Genomic DNA, 17,112 nt, shown 5'->3' on the forward strand with positions numbered 1-17,112 from the left:
ATGATGTGTTTTCACTATACATATTGAGAGGGGTTGTGTTTTGTTTCTTTCCTATTTTTTCCCTCTTAATGCAGTTGAATTCTTTAAGGGCTTCCACATGTTGAATCATAATTAGGAAGCACTGGTCACTTAAAAGATAGGCAAATACTTGATTTGGAAAGATAACCAAAATGCAATTTTGTTCTTCTAACTTTGATAGTACAGTTTGCAGGGTCAGGGAGGGTGTTTTTGCTATAATTTGAGTTTAAGTCAAGCAATTAAGTAACACAGTTTAATAACCGGATATGTAACAAATGAGATACGGGGGGGGGTTTTGGTTTGCTACAGTTAATAGTATATTCTTGTAGGTAATCTGAGTGTGTTTGTCTCACTTTGAATAAACCAGGCACTCTAATAGGAATAGTGCCTTTATGATATTAAAACTTTATATCAACTTCATCGTTAAAATGTACATCAGATTCTAAAGTTCCAAAAATAAGATTGTAAGAAACTACTCTGAGAAACATGTAATAGGTTGATTTTAATACCTTCAAAAGATACCTTTTCTTCTTAATTGTCTTTCTTTTTGTTTTAAAAGGGAATCATGAGTTTATGAGTTACCTAATTCCTTATAGCAGGGGTGTCAAGCTCATTTTATGGAGGGCCACATCAGCCTCCTGGTTCCCTTGAAAGGGCTGAATGTAATCTCAACTCCTTAACTGTTAAGGAGTAGTCACATTTATACAGTCCTAAAATTATTTCAGCCCTTTGAAGGCAGTTCTGAGGCTGATGTGACTCTGACAAAAATGAATTTGACACCCCAGACTTATAGGGATTGAATTAGGGAGTACAGTTCGAAGTTGGGAGGCTTAGAATGTCGTAGGAGACCAAGTGGTAGTTCCTGCGTTTCTTACATCTCCCTTACCTCTGGGGAGGTCCCGCTGTCCTTTCTGTGTATTTATAAAGGCGGGGAGGAGTTGTGTGGCCAGCTCAGTTGCCGGTGCCTTATGCGTTTCCTCTGGCCCTGTGCTGTGTGCTTTGTCACTATTGATCGAGATGCTGCTTTGAATGTCACTCTTTCCCTTTGAGCGGTCTGACTTGAAAACTGAATGGTGGGTGAATAGTTATTAATCTCCACGTAAATAAATTAGCCTTTGCCTTTTGGGCAAGTAAAATGGATTTAAAAAATTGGTTTAACATTTGAAAAGTCATCGAACATTTTTGTGCTTCTACTGATTATTTCACTTGATTAGTTTTATAAACTCATGCAGACCTTTGAGAAAGTTGTTCAAGATAGTGGTGTCATTTTAGTGTTAATGATTAAATACATGGATCAAAGCATGATGTGTTTTGTCTAAGAAAATCCAAGTAGAGCAACTTATATTTGAATTGAGATGTCTTTTAGGTCATGTAGTTCTATCTATTTGTACTCCTACTCATAAAGAAGATTTAGCTTACTTGTAGGAAAGTTGCCCAAATATTGACGCATAAAATAATTTAAACTCAAGTTTAACTTTGATTAAGTATCATTTAAACAATCTTAAGTTAGATACTTGAAATAATTCTATGCATGGCTCTTCTATGTAATGAAACTTATTTTTAATTTTCCCAGCAGAAATTCAGGAAGCGAAAGCTCCCAGTCCTTCCATAAACCGGCAAACCAGCATCGAAACGGATAGAGTGTCTAAAGAGTTCATAGAATTTCTCAAGACCTTCCACAAGACAGGCCAAGAAATCTATAAGCAGACCAAGCTGTTTTTGGAAGCAATGCATTACAAAAGGGTAGGTGGAGAATAACCACTCAGAAACAGAGTTTTGGTTCTAGGGAGTGTCTTAAGAGATAATCTAGTGCAACTTTGTCGTTTTACACCTGATTTACAATCAAGACCCAGACGTGTTAAATTACCTAAGAAATATGCCACTGAACCAAGTTAAAACCTGATTCCCAGGCTAGTACTTTTCCATGCAACTCCTCAGTGTTTGGATCATCATTGCATGGAAAGAGTGATACCCAAGCCACTGCTATGGCATACTTCCTACCTTGTCATCTTGTAAAAAGTATAAACGACCACAGGTACTAGATCCTGGACTCTGAAGTAACAATTGTTAGATCAGTAGCAATCATTTTAGGGTATTTTTGTTTATGTTTTGTTTTATATATATATTTTTAAATTTTTAAAATTTTATTACTGTCCAGTTACAGTTGTCCCACATTTTCCCCCATTGTTCACTCCTACTCTGTTCCCCGTGCTCCCACAGTCAATCCCCCTCTTTGCCCGTGCCCATGAGTACTCTATTCATGTTCCTTGGCAAGTCCCTTTCCTTTCTTTCCCATGTTATCCTTCTCCCCTCTGGTTACTGTCAGTTTGTTCTTTATATGATGTCACCTATACGTGGAACTTTTTTTATTTAATTGTTGTTCAAGTACAGTTTTCTATCTTTTACTCCCATCCCAGCCCACCCCCGCAGTGTTCCCCACCTCCCTCCCATTTCCATCCCCCTTAGTAGTTGTCCATGTATCCTTTATATTTGTTGCTCTAAATCCCTCCCCTATTTCCCCTGAAATGTCCTCCCCTCTCCCCTCTGGTCACTGTCCCCCTATTCTCTATTTCAGTGTGTTTGGTTATATTTTGCTTGCTTGTTTGTTTTGTGGTTTAGCTTCCTGTTAAAGGTAAGATCATATAGTATTTCTCTTTCAACGCCTGGCTTATTAAAAATCAGATATTTTGATTTTTAATTTTTCTCTCCTTGCTGAGGTAGAAAAGGGAAAGCTAGAATTTAGATGTTGAAGGGGACCATAGTGATTATCTGGTTTTAATCTTCTGGTTTTAGATGGGGAAGTCGAGAGCCGGAGAGGGTAAGTGGCTTGTCCAAGGTTACACAGCTAGAGTCTGCCAGTGTCAGAACTAGAACTTATGTCTTTCATGTGTGTATCTTCAACCTGTAATTTCTAAGTGATAACTTTAGTCACAGTAATTCATAAGACTACCTGTAATGGGACTCATTTTGTAAATAGGGATTAGTTCATTTGTAATATACCTCACCCGTTAAACTTAGAATTAGCTCTGTCCAAGTATTTTTTAAATAGTGATTCAACTAGTGAGGGAGAAAATAAGCTTGCTTTCTTGTTTTTTTGGTGTGCAATTATACTGACAATAAATAAGCAGCCTCTTTTTCCCCCCTGAAAGTGTTCATAAGCAAATAGTGATATTTAGAGTTAAATAAAGCCAGCAGGATATCATTGACATTTTGAGTTAGAAGCAATGATAGACTTCTTTAATATGAAAAAATGCAGGTTTCATGTGATATGCAACTTTCAATTTTTAGCAAAAGTAAAAACTAAAGTTTTGTAGTTATTTACTCTTCAACCCTATGAAATGTTTACAGGATATCTATTCTGTATTGGCATATGTACTATATAGGGCATGTAGCTTATTCACTGTATAATACTGTATTTTTAAAAATTGCTCAGTTCAGATTTGTTGATTTTTCTTTTGCTCAGAAGTGTAATGTGCCCTTATTCTGTAATACGTTGGTTGACTTTTTACTCGATACACTAAAGTAAAGAAGTAATTAATTGGCACAGATACTGTCATACTTGATTATTTTTAAGGCTCACTAATTGATATCAGAAACCTGGATATGGCCTCAGAGTCCTCCTTGTTTAAGAACCACTGTGCAACCTATTTTCCATTTCTACACCAACAGTACGTGTTTTCTGGTTAAGTGGCCAAGCCCTGCGCATGTGCGCTCAGCATCTAGCATGATGCCTAGAGCATACCTGATGCTCGGACAGATGTTTGTGAAACTTAATGTCTCTGGGGGCGTCCTTCTTGTCTTTAGCTCCAAGTTAATGGTGTTCCAAATACATAAAACAGCTATTGCACCTGAATAAAGCAACCTTACCTAACTAGCTTCAAATCATTCAGTTATACGCATTTCTTAAGAGAGTGTGATCGAGTACAAATTGGGATGGTTCCTGTGAGGTAATGAAATATGTCACAGTACAAGGTGTTCTCTGTACTTAGTTCATCAAAACTGTTTAAAAATCTGAAGTTAATGTCTCACCAGCTAAACTTTCCTAGGTATCTTATTCTTATGAACTACTCAATATGAAAATTCATTCTTAGCTGTTTGAAATCACCTTGTTGACAATGCCATTAACTGATAATTCTTCCTACTGCACATACACTATTATTCTTCCCTAATTTGGGAGTTTGAGAACACGAGACAGTCTTGCCTACGTCTTCTCTACTTCATTCTCGTTTTCTCCAATACTGGTGTATGCCAGGGATGGCCAACCTTTTCTGCGTATAGGTCAAATCTAGAATATGAAATACGTGTTTTCAGGATTCTGTTAAATTTTTTCAGCTATTTTCTCTTTATCAAGAAGTGCTTTACCTGCACTTAGACTTTAAAAAGTTTTTTCTCATCCCAAAAGAGAAATTTGGCTAAAATTTCATTCACACAGCACCGAATTACTACAATATGATGCTTTACTATTTAACAGATATTACTGTTTGCTAAGACTCTTCTGAAACTGATGTATTTTCTCCTTTTTTTGTTTTTTGCTTAATCCTATTAGATACTTAAAATATGTGTTATCTTATAGTCAGTTCCTTTTTATATAATATAATATGTTTCTGTTGCAAATGAGCTACATTATTAATGCAAAACTCATTCATATTGAACATGCAGTTGTTATCAGCTGTTTTTCTCAGAAGTCACCATAGTAAGAATTTATATTTCATTGTAGAAATGGCCAGGGGTTTGGGGAGGGACTATGAAGAAGCTAAGAATTGACAAGGTTTAGTTTTTAAACTTATCATTACAAAATGACTATAAGAATCTCACTGTAAGAACCAAACTTCAATTAGATCTAAGTATGGCCACAAATCCAGGGATGTATGTGGTTACCAATGAAAAGAACGATGTATAAATTTCTTTCATCATTTAGACTGAGCCTTATATGCCCAGGGTAATTTTACTTTTTAAAGTATATTTTATTGATAATGTTATTACAGTTGTCCAAATTTTTTTCTCCCCTTTATTCCCCTCCTCCCTGCACTCCCCCACCCTCTGGCATTCCCCCCACATCCTTAGTTCATGTTCATGGGTTGTACATATAAGTTCTTTAGCTTCTCCATTTCCTATACTATTCTTAACCTCCTGCTGTCTATTTTGTACCTACCATTTATACTTCTTATTCCCTGTACCTTTTCTCCCATTCTCCTCCCTCTCCCTCCCCACTGATAACCCTCCATGTGATCTCCATTTCTGTGATTTGTTCCTGTTCTAATTTTTTGCCTAGTTTGTTTTTTTTTAAGGTTCATTTGTTGATACCTATGAGTTTGTTGTCATTTTAATGTTCATAGTTTTTTTATAATCTTTTTCTATTTCTTAGATAAGTCCCTTTAACATTTCCTATAATAAGGGCTTGGTGATGATGAACTCCTTTAACTTGACTTTACCTGGGGAACACTTTGTCTGCCCTTTCATTCTAAATGATAGCTTTGCTGTGTAGAGTAATTTTGGATGTAGGTCCTTGTCTTTCATAACTTCAAATACTTCTGTCCATCTCTTTCTTGCCTGTAAGGTTTCTTTTGAGAAATCAGTTGACAGTCTTACGGGAACTCCTTTGTAAGTAACTGTCTTCTTTTTTCTTGTTGCTTTTAAGATTTTCTGTTTATCTTTAATCTTGACTAATGTAATTATAATGTGCCTTGGTGTGTGCCTCCTTGGGTCCAATTTCTTTGGGACTCTCTGAGCTTCCTGGATTTCCTGGAAGTCTATTTCCTTTGCTAGATTGGGGAAGTTCTTCATTATTTGTTCAGGTAAGTTTTTCATTTCTTACTCTTCCTTTTCTCTTTCCAGCACCCCTATGATTTACATGTTGGAAAGCTTAAAGTTGTCCTGGAGGTTTCTAAGCCTCTCCTCATTTTTTTGAATTCTTGTTTCTTCATTCTGTTCTGGTTGAATGTTTATTTCTTCCCTTTGTTCCAAATCATTAATTTGAGTCCCAGTTTTCTTCCCTTCACTGTTGGTTCCCTATATATATTTTTTTATTTCACTTTGCATCCCCTTCACTTTTTCCTCTATTTTGGAACCATACGCAACCATTTCTGTGAGCATCCTGATTATCAGTGTTTTGAACTCTGCATTTGATATGTTGGCTCTCTCTTCATTGCTTAGTTCTATTTTTAGAACTTCGATCTGTTCTTTTATTTGGGCCATTTTTTTTTTTTTGTCTTGAGGCTTCTTATGGTGCTAAGAGGCGGAGCCTTAGGTATTCGAGAGGGCAGGGCAACCCATGTTGCTGTGTTGTGGTGCTGTATGAGGGGAGGGGTCTGAGAGGGAACAGTGCCGCTTGCTTAGCCCTCCATAGGCTTTCGGTAACTTCCTCAGCTACCCACAAGCAAATTGGGCCCTTCTGGTGCTGATTACCAGGTGAGTGGGTTAGTGTATGTTCCAGGACCCTGAGGGTCTGTCTATCCAGTACACTCTCCTGTGAGGCTGAGAGTACCTCCTGCCACCGCACCCCCCACAGGTTTTTACCAGAAGTTTTGAGGCTTTATTTCCCCCCCTCTGGAACCCTGGGTTGTGCAGTCTGTTTGGTTCCCTAGTTGTTCCTTGCGGTTTTATCTGCATGCGAATGTGGGATGGCCCAGTCCTCCAGCCACTGCCTTGTCATGCGTCCTCTCCACCCAAGCTGCCCATCTTCACCCCTTCTGCCAGTCTGAATGAATGTTTCTTCTTTAACTCCTTGGTTGTTGGACTTCCATACAGTTCGATCTTCTGGCAGTACTGGTCATTTTTTGTTTTTAAATTTGTGGTTGTCCTTCTTTTGGTTGTGTGAGGAGGCAAAGTGTATCCACCTACACCCCCATCTTGGCTGGAAATCTCCAATTTTAAAATTAGAAGCAGCATGGATGAGAAGTGAGGCAAAAGACAATGGGAAAACACCTAAGCTGCTGGAACCTGTGCATCATAAGAAACAAAAGTAGATAAAAGCAAGTTGATAACTGTGTTAAAAATGAGGAATGAATCAAAATAATTAAAAATATATTGATGTCTGAAAGCAGACTTAAAACATTAATGAGGGGCAGCTTGGTGGTGAGGCTGGAAAGATGCATTCTCCCAGGTTTTTTCTCCCAGGCCCTCTCCTGTTGTGCACAGATACAAAACAGAACAACAATGGCCATACTGAAGGCTATATGGGTCAAAATGGCACTGGAGAGAAATACTTTCTCTATAGAGGAATTATTCATGGAACAGAAAGTCAAGTTAGAAGAGCAGCTAAAAGAGCCTGTGGAAAATGTAAACAAGCTTTGGCAGATACTGTGAACTTCAAGAGAAGCCAAAAATAGTGGAAGTGGCAAATTGCATGGTGTTTAGGGCTTCTGCAACGACATGTTAGAGGTTGTAGACATTTTGGAGAAGGCAACACAATGTATTCCAAAAGTAGAAATTAAGGACAATATTCACCTGAAGCACCTCATGATGACTGAAGGCCCCGTTCAGAAGATACTCATAAAGCAGGACGTACTCAAGTTGAACAATTCATGATTCAAACTGAACTGAGTTTGACCCTTACATGCTAAGGCCTTGTTCTCTACACAGTTTGAGAGCAGAGAGCTGGGCACAGTGATCTAGTTAAGTCTGCATGGGCTCACTCAGATCCACCCTGGCAAGTATGGTGGAAGAAACCTAGCTCCATCGTGAAGAGTTGTTTGTTTTTTTTAACTAGCTGCTATAACTCTTAAAAGTCTTTTTTACTTTGCTCACCTATGGATACTTTTGACCTTTTCTCAAATGTTGTGGGAAAACTCAACTAACTAGTGGCTAAATATGCATTTACACAGTTGCATTCATGAGCTCTGATTTGGGAGCCTGTTCGTTGATTTTCAAGACTACAGTTTTAATAGCTTAACATACTTACTGAAGAGTCCAGTGGGATACTGCTTAACCTCAGTATCATGAATAACACTGTGTCTGCTTAAACTCTGGTGACATTAAAGTATTTTAAATTAATGCAGTGTCTTTGGGAATTCTGATCTTTGGCTATGAGACCCAAGATTAGAATTCCCACATTATTTCTACATCTCTGCACTATAGCTTGTGAGTTACTAGAATTCTTAGCCTATAACACATTAAAGAACTATAATTTCATTCAGTGAAAGAAAAGCAAGAATTTAAACATTATTTTGCTAAAAAAAATTTAGTGACCTTTGTGAAGAACATATGTAAATTCATTTATAATTAGTAACTATCCAGATGCTAAAAATGGTCAACTACTGGATTTTTCTCAGAGATAGAAAAGGAACATATGTACCTTCTTCTTACCACTTATATTTTACCAGTAATTGAATTTGACAGTCATTTATTTTTGCCCTGTTTTGCTTGTCTAAATGTAAAACCATTTTAATTTATATTTAGCTAGCTATTAATGACCTCAGGGTATATTCCCTGGTAAGATAGACTGTCTCTAAATATGAGGACTGCATACTTGATACACTTTAAATGTTAATGTTTGATTTTAAAATTTTATTTAAGAGGATTAAAGCCCTAATATTGCAGCATAAACCATATGAAAAGTGTGGACATGAAAGCAAAAATCGCAGTTTATTAAAACAGTCAACTGTGCTGCAACAGAAACTTCATGAATTCAGAACATTGTTATGGAGATCCAGTTCCAGCCAATGGGAATTCCAGATGAAATACACAGAAAACATAATTATGGAAATAGTCAAATAAAGAAAGTATAGAGAGACTCTCTCAGTATTACTATTCAAAGAAATATACCCACTTGTCACACCTTTTAAACTACAAAAAAAATTTGGGGGGGGATGTAAAATGATCTTTTTATATAGATGTTATAGAAAAGATAATTCCAGGCAATGGTTAGGGAATAGGTAAAGAAAGGGGTTGCTTTACACTGTTATACTATGTTTTTTCTTAGAAAGCTATGAAAAATTTTTTTGGAATTTTGTAGAACCTAAAATAATTAACCAACACAAATTTGCTATCAGAACTGTGAAGGATCTGAGATTTACCCAATTTGCAAGTTAATAAATTAGCCTGCCATGGTTTCATGGATTCTGGCAGAAGACAGAGGTCTCCTGAGTCGGGAAGAAGGGGGAGTTTAGAACAGCAGTATGAGTAGCCAGAGGGTATTAGCATTTGCATTAATTTCCTGAGTGTCAGTTCCCACCGGGCAGTGCCTGTGAATGCAGTGACTTATCTTACAGAAAAGAATGTTTTGTAATGGGCATGAATTTGTCTGACCTTTGCCCCAGAGGGAAGCATTATACTGAACAGTAAACGATTTACCCTTTTTTTCACTTGAAGGAGGCACTATCCTTGTGTTTCAAGGCTGTTAGTTATACAGCTGTTCTTGAAGAGAGTACTGAAGAAAGGCAGTCAGTGTCTCTTTCACAAGATGTGTGGAAATATAAGAGATCTACGTAGAATTGTCTCCAACATCTTTCTAGTATTACAAAGAGAAGAACTATAATAGCTGCATTCATTTCTTCTTCCGTCCAGTTAACACTGAGCCCTAGCTAGCGCTGTGCCTGGCTCTGTTACAGGCACTGAGGATGCGGTGGTGAGCAGGGCTCTCATGGGGTCCACACGTCGGTGGAGGAAATGGACAATAAACTGATTTATAATATAGCACAGCGGTAAGTCCTATAAGGAATCTAAAGCAGGATAAAAGGACAGAGTGGAAGGGGACTTATTTTACATTCTAAAATAAACACTAATGAAGTGTGAATCTGCATATGAATAGAAAATATTAAAAGGAATTTTCTGAGCTATAAAATTACAGTGACTGTGTGGCACCAGGGAAACAGGCCACAGTCTTTCTAGTTAAAAGTGAGCACAAATGATAATCATAAGAATGAAATGAATGTAGTTTGTTCTAAGTTAAGTTTTACAGTTTGGTGCAAATGAAGGGTAGGAACCTAAGTAGATAAAAAGAATAATGAGCTATAGAAAGTATATAAAGAAATAACAAGTAAAATATAGCATAATAAAGAAAACTAAAAATATTATAATTAAAATGTTCAGCCCCCCATATCAAAATACAATTAATAGGTTTATATTTTTAAAATTTTTATTTCACAAATACTATAATGGTAGTCTATTTATTGTTTATTTTAAACCTAATTTGCTTATTGGGATGACTTGAACTTTATAAAGTGATTTAAAATAAGAATCAGAACAAAAGGATCATTTGATATTAGAATTTATAAACATGTTCTTAGGACATATTCTTTTCTTTTTAAATTTAATTCTTGTTCAAGTACAGTTTTCCGTCCCTCACTCCCATCCCAGCCTACCCCCCCTCACTGTGCTCCCCACCTCCCTCCCATTTCCACCCCCCTTAGTTGTTCTCCATGTGTCCTTTATACTAGTTTCTGTGAATCCTTCCCCTTTTCCCCTGAAATTCACTCCCCTCTCCCCTCTAGTCCCTGTCAGCCTGCTCTGAATTTCAGTGTCTTTGGTCATATTTTGGTTGCTTGTTTGTTTTGTTGTTTAAATACCTGTTAAAGGTGAGATCGTATGGTATTTGTCTTTCACTGCCTGGCTTATTTCATTCAGCAGAATGCTTTCCAGTTCCATCCATGCTGTTGCAAAGGGTAGGAGCTCCTTCTTTCTTTCTGCTGCATAGAATTCCATTGTGTAAATGTACCATAGTTTTTTGATCCATTCATTTACTGATGGGTATCTAGGTTGCTTCCAACTCTTAGTTATTGTAAATTGTGCTGCTGTGAACATTGGGGTGCATAGGGTCTTTTGGATTGGTGTTTTAGGGTTCTTAGGATATAATCCCAGCAGTGGAATTGCTGGGTCAAAAGGCAGGTCCATTTTTAGTTTTCTTAGAAGGTTCCATACTGTTTTCCATAGTGGTTGTATAAGTCTGCAATCCCACCAATAGTGAACTAGGGTTCCCTTTTCCCCACAACCCCTCCAACATTTGTTGTTTGTTGCTTTGTTTATGATGGCCATTCTGACCCGTGTAAGGTGGTATCTCATTGTAGTTTTAATTTGCATCTCTCTGATAGCTAGTGATATTGAGCATCTCTTCATGTGTCTCTGGATCCTCTGTATGTCCTCGTTGGAGAAGTGTCTGTTCAAGTCCTTTGCCCATTTTTAAATTGGGTTGCTTGTCTTCTTAGAGTGGAGTCGAGTAAGTTCTTTGTATATTTTGGAGATTAAACCTTTGTCTGAGGTATCATTCGCAAATATGTTTTCCCAAGCTGTTGCTTCTCTTTTTATCTTGATACAGTTTTCCTTAGCCGTGCAGAAGCTTTCAATTTTGATGAGATCCCATTTGTTTATTCTTTCCTTTATGTCCCTTGCTCTAGGGGACGTATCAATAAAAATCTTGCTGCATGGAATATTTGAGATTTTCCTGCCAATGTTCTCCTCTAGGGCTTTAATGGTTTCATGGCTTATATTTAAGTCTTTTATCCACCTTGAATTTATTTTGGTGTATGGTGTAAGTTGGTGCTCAAGTTTCATTTTTTTGCATGTAGCTGTCCAGTTCTCCCAAAACCATTTGTTGAAGAGGCTATTTTTACTCCATTTTATGTTACTGCCCCCTTTGTTGAATATTCATTGACTGTAGAGACTTGGGTTTATTTTTGGGCTCTCTGTTCTGTTCCATTGGTCTATGTGCCTGTTTTTATGCCAGTACCAGGCTGTTTTGATTACAGTGGCCTTGTAATCTAGTTTGATATCAGGTATTGCGATCCCTCCTACTTTGTTCTTCTTTCTCAAAATTGCGGCTGCTATTCAGGGTCATTTATGATTCGATATAAATGTTTGAAGTGTTTGTTCTATGTCTGTGAAATATGCCATTGGTACTTTAATAGGTATTGCATTGAATCTGTAAATTGCTTTGGGTAGTATGGACATTTTGATGGTGTTAATTCTTCCAGTCCATGAACATGGTATATGTTTCCCTTCGTTTGTGTCTTCCTTGATTTCTTTCTTCAGCGTTGTGTAGTTTTATGCATACAGGTCTTTTACCTCTTTGGTTAGGTTTATTCCCAGATATTTTATATTTGTTTGTGCTATATCGAATGGGATTCTTTTCTTGATTTTTGCTTCTACTGATTCATTGTTAGTATATAAAAATGTCTTTGATTTATGAATATTGACTTTGTATTCTGCTGTTTTGCCAAATTTGTTTATTAGGTCGAGCAGTTTTTGGGTAGAGTCTATAGGATTTTCCATATACACTATTGTGTCATCTGCAAACAATGACAGTTTTGTTTCCTCCTTTCCAATTTGGATACCTTTTATTTCCTTTTCTTGTCTGATCACTGTGGCTAAAACTTCCAATACTATATTGAATAGAAGTGGTGAAAGTAGACAGCCTTGTCTTGTTCCTGATCTTAGTAGAAAAACTTTTAGTTTTTGTCCATTGAGTATGATGTTAGCTGTAGGTCTCTCATATATGGCCTTTATTATATTGAGGAATGCTCCCTCTATTCCCACTTTCCTGAGTGTTTTTTATCATAAATGGGTGTTGTATCTTATCAAAAGCTTTTTCCGTGTCTATTGATAGGATCATGTGATTTTTGTCTTTGCTTTTATTTATGTGATGTATTACATTTACTGATTTGCAAATATTGAACCATCCTTGCATCCTTGGGATGAATCCCACTTGGTCATGGTGTATGATCTTTATAATATGTTGTTGGATGCGATTTGCCAATATTTTGTTGAGGATTTTAGCATCTATGTTCATCAGCAATATTGGCCTGAAGTTTTCTTTCTTTGTTGTGTCTCTATCTGGTTTTAGAATTAGAATGATGCTGGCTTCACAAAAAGAGTTTGGGAGTTTCCCATCATATTGGATTTTTTGGAATAGTCTGTGAAGAATAGGAGTTCGCTCTTCCTTAAATGCTTTGTAGAATTCTCCTGTGAAACCATCTGGTCCAGGGCTTTTGTGTGACGGGAGTTTTTTGATTATTGCTTCAATTTCATCTGCTCTTATTGGTCTGTTCAGGTTTTCTGTTTCTTTTTCATTGAGTTTTTGAATATTATATTTTTCTAGAAATTTGTCCATTTCACCTAGGTTTTCAAATTTCTTGGCATACAGTTCTGCATAGTAATTTCTTACAATCCCTTCTATTTCTGTGGTATCAGTTGTAATTTCTCCTTTTTCATTTCTGATTGTGTTTATTTGGGTCCTCTCTCTTCTTTACTTGATGAGCCTACTTAAAGGCTTATCTCTTTTGTTTATCTTTTCAAAAAACCAGCTCCTGGATTCATTGATCCTTAAAATTGTGCTTTTAGTCTCTGTCATTTAAGTCTGCTCTGATCTTGCTTATTTCCTTCCTTCTACTTGCTTTGGGCTGTCTTTGTTGTTGTTCCTCGAGCTCTTGCAGGCGTCGGGTTAGTTTGTTTGTTTGAAATGTTTCTATCTTCTTTAGGTAGGCCTGTATTGCTATGAAGTTCCCTCTCAGGACTGCCTTCACTGTGTCCCATAAGTTTTGGGTTGTTGTGAGTTCATTTTTGTTTGTTTCCAGAAACTTTTTTTATTTTTTCCCTAATTTCATTTTTGACCCATTCATTGTTTAATAGCATGCCATTCAATCTCCATGATTTCAAGTGTTTTGGGTTTTTTCCTTTGGGGTTGATTCCAGTTTCAGTCCCTGTAGTCAGAGAAAATGCTTGGTATGATTTCAATTTTCTTGAATTTGTTGAGGCTTATTTTGTGCCCTATCATGTGGTCTATCTTTGAAAATGTTCTGTATGCATTTGAAAAGAATATGTATTTAGCTTCTTTGGGATGAAGGGCCCTATATATATCATTTAAGTCCATTTCATCTAGGGCTTTGTTCAATGCCACAATATCTTTGTTGATATTTTATTTGGAAGATCTGTCCATTTTTGACAGTGGGGTATTAAAATCCCCTACTATAATTGTGTTACTGTCAATATCTTTCTTGAAATCCTCTAAGATTTTCTGTATATATTTGGGTGCTCCTATGTTGGGTGCATATATATTTATGATGTTCATGTTTTCTTGGTGGATTCTTCCCTTGAGTATTATGAAGTGACCTCTGGGTCTCTCTTTCTGGCCCTTTTTTTGAAGTCTATATTGTTTAATAGGAGTATTGCTACCCCGGCTTTTTTTTCTTGTTCGTGCGCTTGGAAAATTTGTTTCCAACCCTTCACTTTTAGTCTGTGTAGGTCTTTTGTCCTGAGGTGGATTTCTTGTAGACAGCATATGTGTGGGTCATTCTTTCTTATCCATCCAGCTATTCTGTATCTTTTGATTGGAGCATTTAATCCATTTACATTTAATGTTATTATCGATAGGTACTTATTCATTGCCATTTTTGTATCTAAGTTACTCTCTGTCTCTCTCTTTTCCTTCCTTTCCTTAAAGCAGTCCCTTTAGTATTTCTTGTAGAGCTGGTTTGGTGGAGGCGTATTCTTTTGTCTTGGAAGCTCTTTATTTGGCCTTCTATCTTGATTCAGAGCCTTGCTGGGTAAAGTAGCCTTGGTTACAGGCCTCTGGTTCTCATTACTTGAAATATTTCTTGCCATTCTCTTCTTGCTTGGAGTGTTTCCATTGAGAAGTCTGTAGCTAACCTTATTGGGGCTCCCGTGTATGTTACTTCCTTTTTCTCCCTTGCTGCTTTTAAGATTCTCTATTTATCTTGGAATTTTGATGATGATGTGTTTTGAAGTGGGCCTTTTTGGGTTCGTCTTGATTGGGACTCTCTGTGTTCCTGGATTTGTGTGACTTTTTCTCTAATCAAATTAGGGAAATTTTCCCTCATTATTTTTTCAAATATGTTTTCTATCTCTTGTTTTTCCTCTCCTCCTTCTGGTATTCCTATTATTTGGATATTGTTACATTTCATATTGTCTTGCATTTCTCTTAATCCCTCCTCATTCTTTCTGAGCCTCTTTTGCTTTTCTTGCTCTGTCTGGGAGATTCTTTCTACTTTGTCCTCCAGTTCACTGATCCAATCTTCTGCTTAATCGATTCTACTTTTCATACCTTCTACTGTGTTCTTCAATTTGGAAATTGTATTCTTCATTTCCTCTTGTCCCCTACTGATAGTTTCTGTTTCCTTTTTCGTGTTGATATAGTTTACGGTGAGTTCGTTGTAGCTCCCCTGTAGTTTCTGGTAGCTCATTGTGAGCTCTTTGAACTTCCTGATAACCAGTGCTTTGAATTCAATATCTGATCATTGACTTGCCTCTGTTTCATCTAACATTCTTTTTGCGCCTTCCTCCTTTCCTTTCATTTGGGGGTTGTTTTTTTGTCTTCCCGTTGTTTGTGAGCCTCTTCTTGTTAGCCTCAGCTTCTTAAATTGATCTGTTCTGACTCCTTGGGTTTATGGTGTAAACTTATGTGGTAGAATGCCTGTGAAATTCAGTGGTACAGACTCCTTCGGTTATCCTGGTGTTCTCTGCTTTCACCTACTCCTTTTTGTGTGTGTGTGTGTGTGTGTGATCAGTTGGAGGGGGAGGCAACATGGTTTATGACAGCAGGAGAGTATTCTGTGATATTTACAGTAACAGCCTGTAGAGAAGAGATAGGTGATTCCCTGGCTATGTACAGAGATAACCATAATCTTCAACCCAACTAGCCACTTTTTAGAAAGGATGGAAGATAAGGCTCTTGTTGGGGCAGGAAGGTTTGTGATTTGGATCTAGAAAGGAGTGAAGTTGAGGGAGGTCAGATTCTGAGGTAAGGTGAGAATAAAGGATAGTAAATAGGTGTAGTGTGAAAGAGAATAGAGTTAATCACTACAGAATTATAGTTCAGGCAACAATGTAGTGGGCTAAGAACTGGGGGGAGGGGTGTTGTGTAGTATTTACAATAGTATATAATAGCTATTATTTACAATAATATTAGAGCAACAATCATATGACAGAATCTATGATATACCAAGATTAGGGAGTATTGAACCTTCAATAGTGTGCTAGCTGGGCAAGGGGAATTAAAGAACAGTAAATTATCAATACAGTATGATTGAGGGGGCAGGGAAACCTGTCAAGTGATACAATATATCCAGTCAAGGAAAAGAAGACTATACAGAAAGAGGGGGAATACAGAGATACCATTAAAATAAAAGATGTAAGAATAATAACAAAATAATGAAAAAAATACAAATATGCAGTAACTTGTAGTTTTTCTGTTATAGCAAAGTAAATTTTGTCTCTCTGTTTCTACTATTGGGATGCCCCCTCTTTGAGTCCAACTCTGGTCTTTTTGCCTTTCTAAGTCTTTTGTCTCACTTGGGGGGGAAGAGGGGCAAAAAGAAAGAAAAAGAAAAAAGGGCAGCAGATGGGAGGGAAAAGTGGTAGGTTTGGAAAGAAAGGAAGAAGAAGTAAAACAAGAAAGCAGAAGAGAGAGGGTAAAAGTATTGAAAGATAAAAGAATAATAAAGTTAAAGAAATAAAAGATTATTTAAAAACAAACAAAAAAAACAAAAATAAAAAACAAAACAAACAACAACAAAAACACCTCTTGTTGGTTTCCAGCTGGTCAAACCTTTTCTTCTGGCCCCACTAGCTGCAGCAGCCTGAGGGCCTATTAGTATGGCCTTCCTCGCTTCTTGGTGACTTCAGCCAGTCTCACCAGTGCCCTTCCAAGATCCAGACTGGCGCTGCTCTCCAGCTCTCCACTGAGAGCAGATTTTTTCCCCAGGTTTCTCAGTCCTGGCCTGGCGGGAGGGCGCATGCTCCCAGCCAGGCTTTCCTGGTCTCACAGGCTTGGGTACATACCTTTCCCAGTGCTGTGGAACACACCTGGCAACTCTCAGAGTTCTCCCAAGCCTGCAACCACAGCCTGACTCCCAGCATTTTTCAGTCTGCGCCTGGCTGGGTAGGGAGGGAGCTGATGACTGGCTCTCTTCCAGGGGCCTTGCTGGCAGCCCAAGGCTCCCTGAGTCTGTGGCAGACCTGGCTCTGACCCCACGCTACAGGGAATGCACAGGCGACTCCCAGTTCTCCCAGGCTGGCAACCACAGCCTGACTCCACGGGTTATCAGAGCTCTCTGGTTTGCTTCCTAATGCCCACTCCTCTCTCTGCCACTACAGGCAAACAGATCTCTCCTGGTGTTTTTCAATCTGGGCACGGCAGGTCGGGAG

At 37.7% G+C, this 17,112-nt stretch overlaps 1 protein-coding gene across 5 annotated transcripts in view; it reads left to right on the top strand.

Moving 5' to 3' along the window:
• Positions 1-17,112, top strand: part of LOC118984013 (BTB/POZ domain-containing protein KCTD7) — a 97,595-nt gene that overhangs the window by 56,695 nt on the left and 23,788 nt on the right. For 4 of the 5 annotated variants that reach the window (XM_037041717.1, XM_037041720.1, XM_037041719.1 and 1 more), the window contains one exon: positions 1,592-1,761. In XM_037041717.1, coding sequence (XP_036897612.1) covers positions 1,592-1,761 — 170 coding nt within the window. The remainder of the gene's footprint in view (positions 1-1,591; positions 1,762-17,112) is intronic. The other variant, XM_037041718.1, reaches the window with a different exon arrangement.

This window comes from Sturnira hondurensis, unplaced genomic scaffold, assembly GCF_014824575.4.
Source record: "Sturnira hondurensis isolate 20B ecotype Veracruz unplaced genomic scaffold, ASM1482457v3 Scaffold0003166, whole genome shotgun sequence".
Lineage (NCBI taxonomy): Eukaryota > Metazoa > Chordata > Mammalia > Chiroptera > Phyllostomidae > Sturnira > Sturnira hondurensis.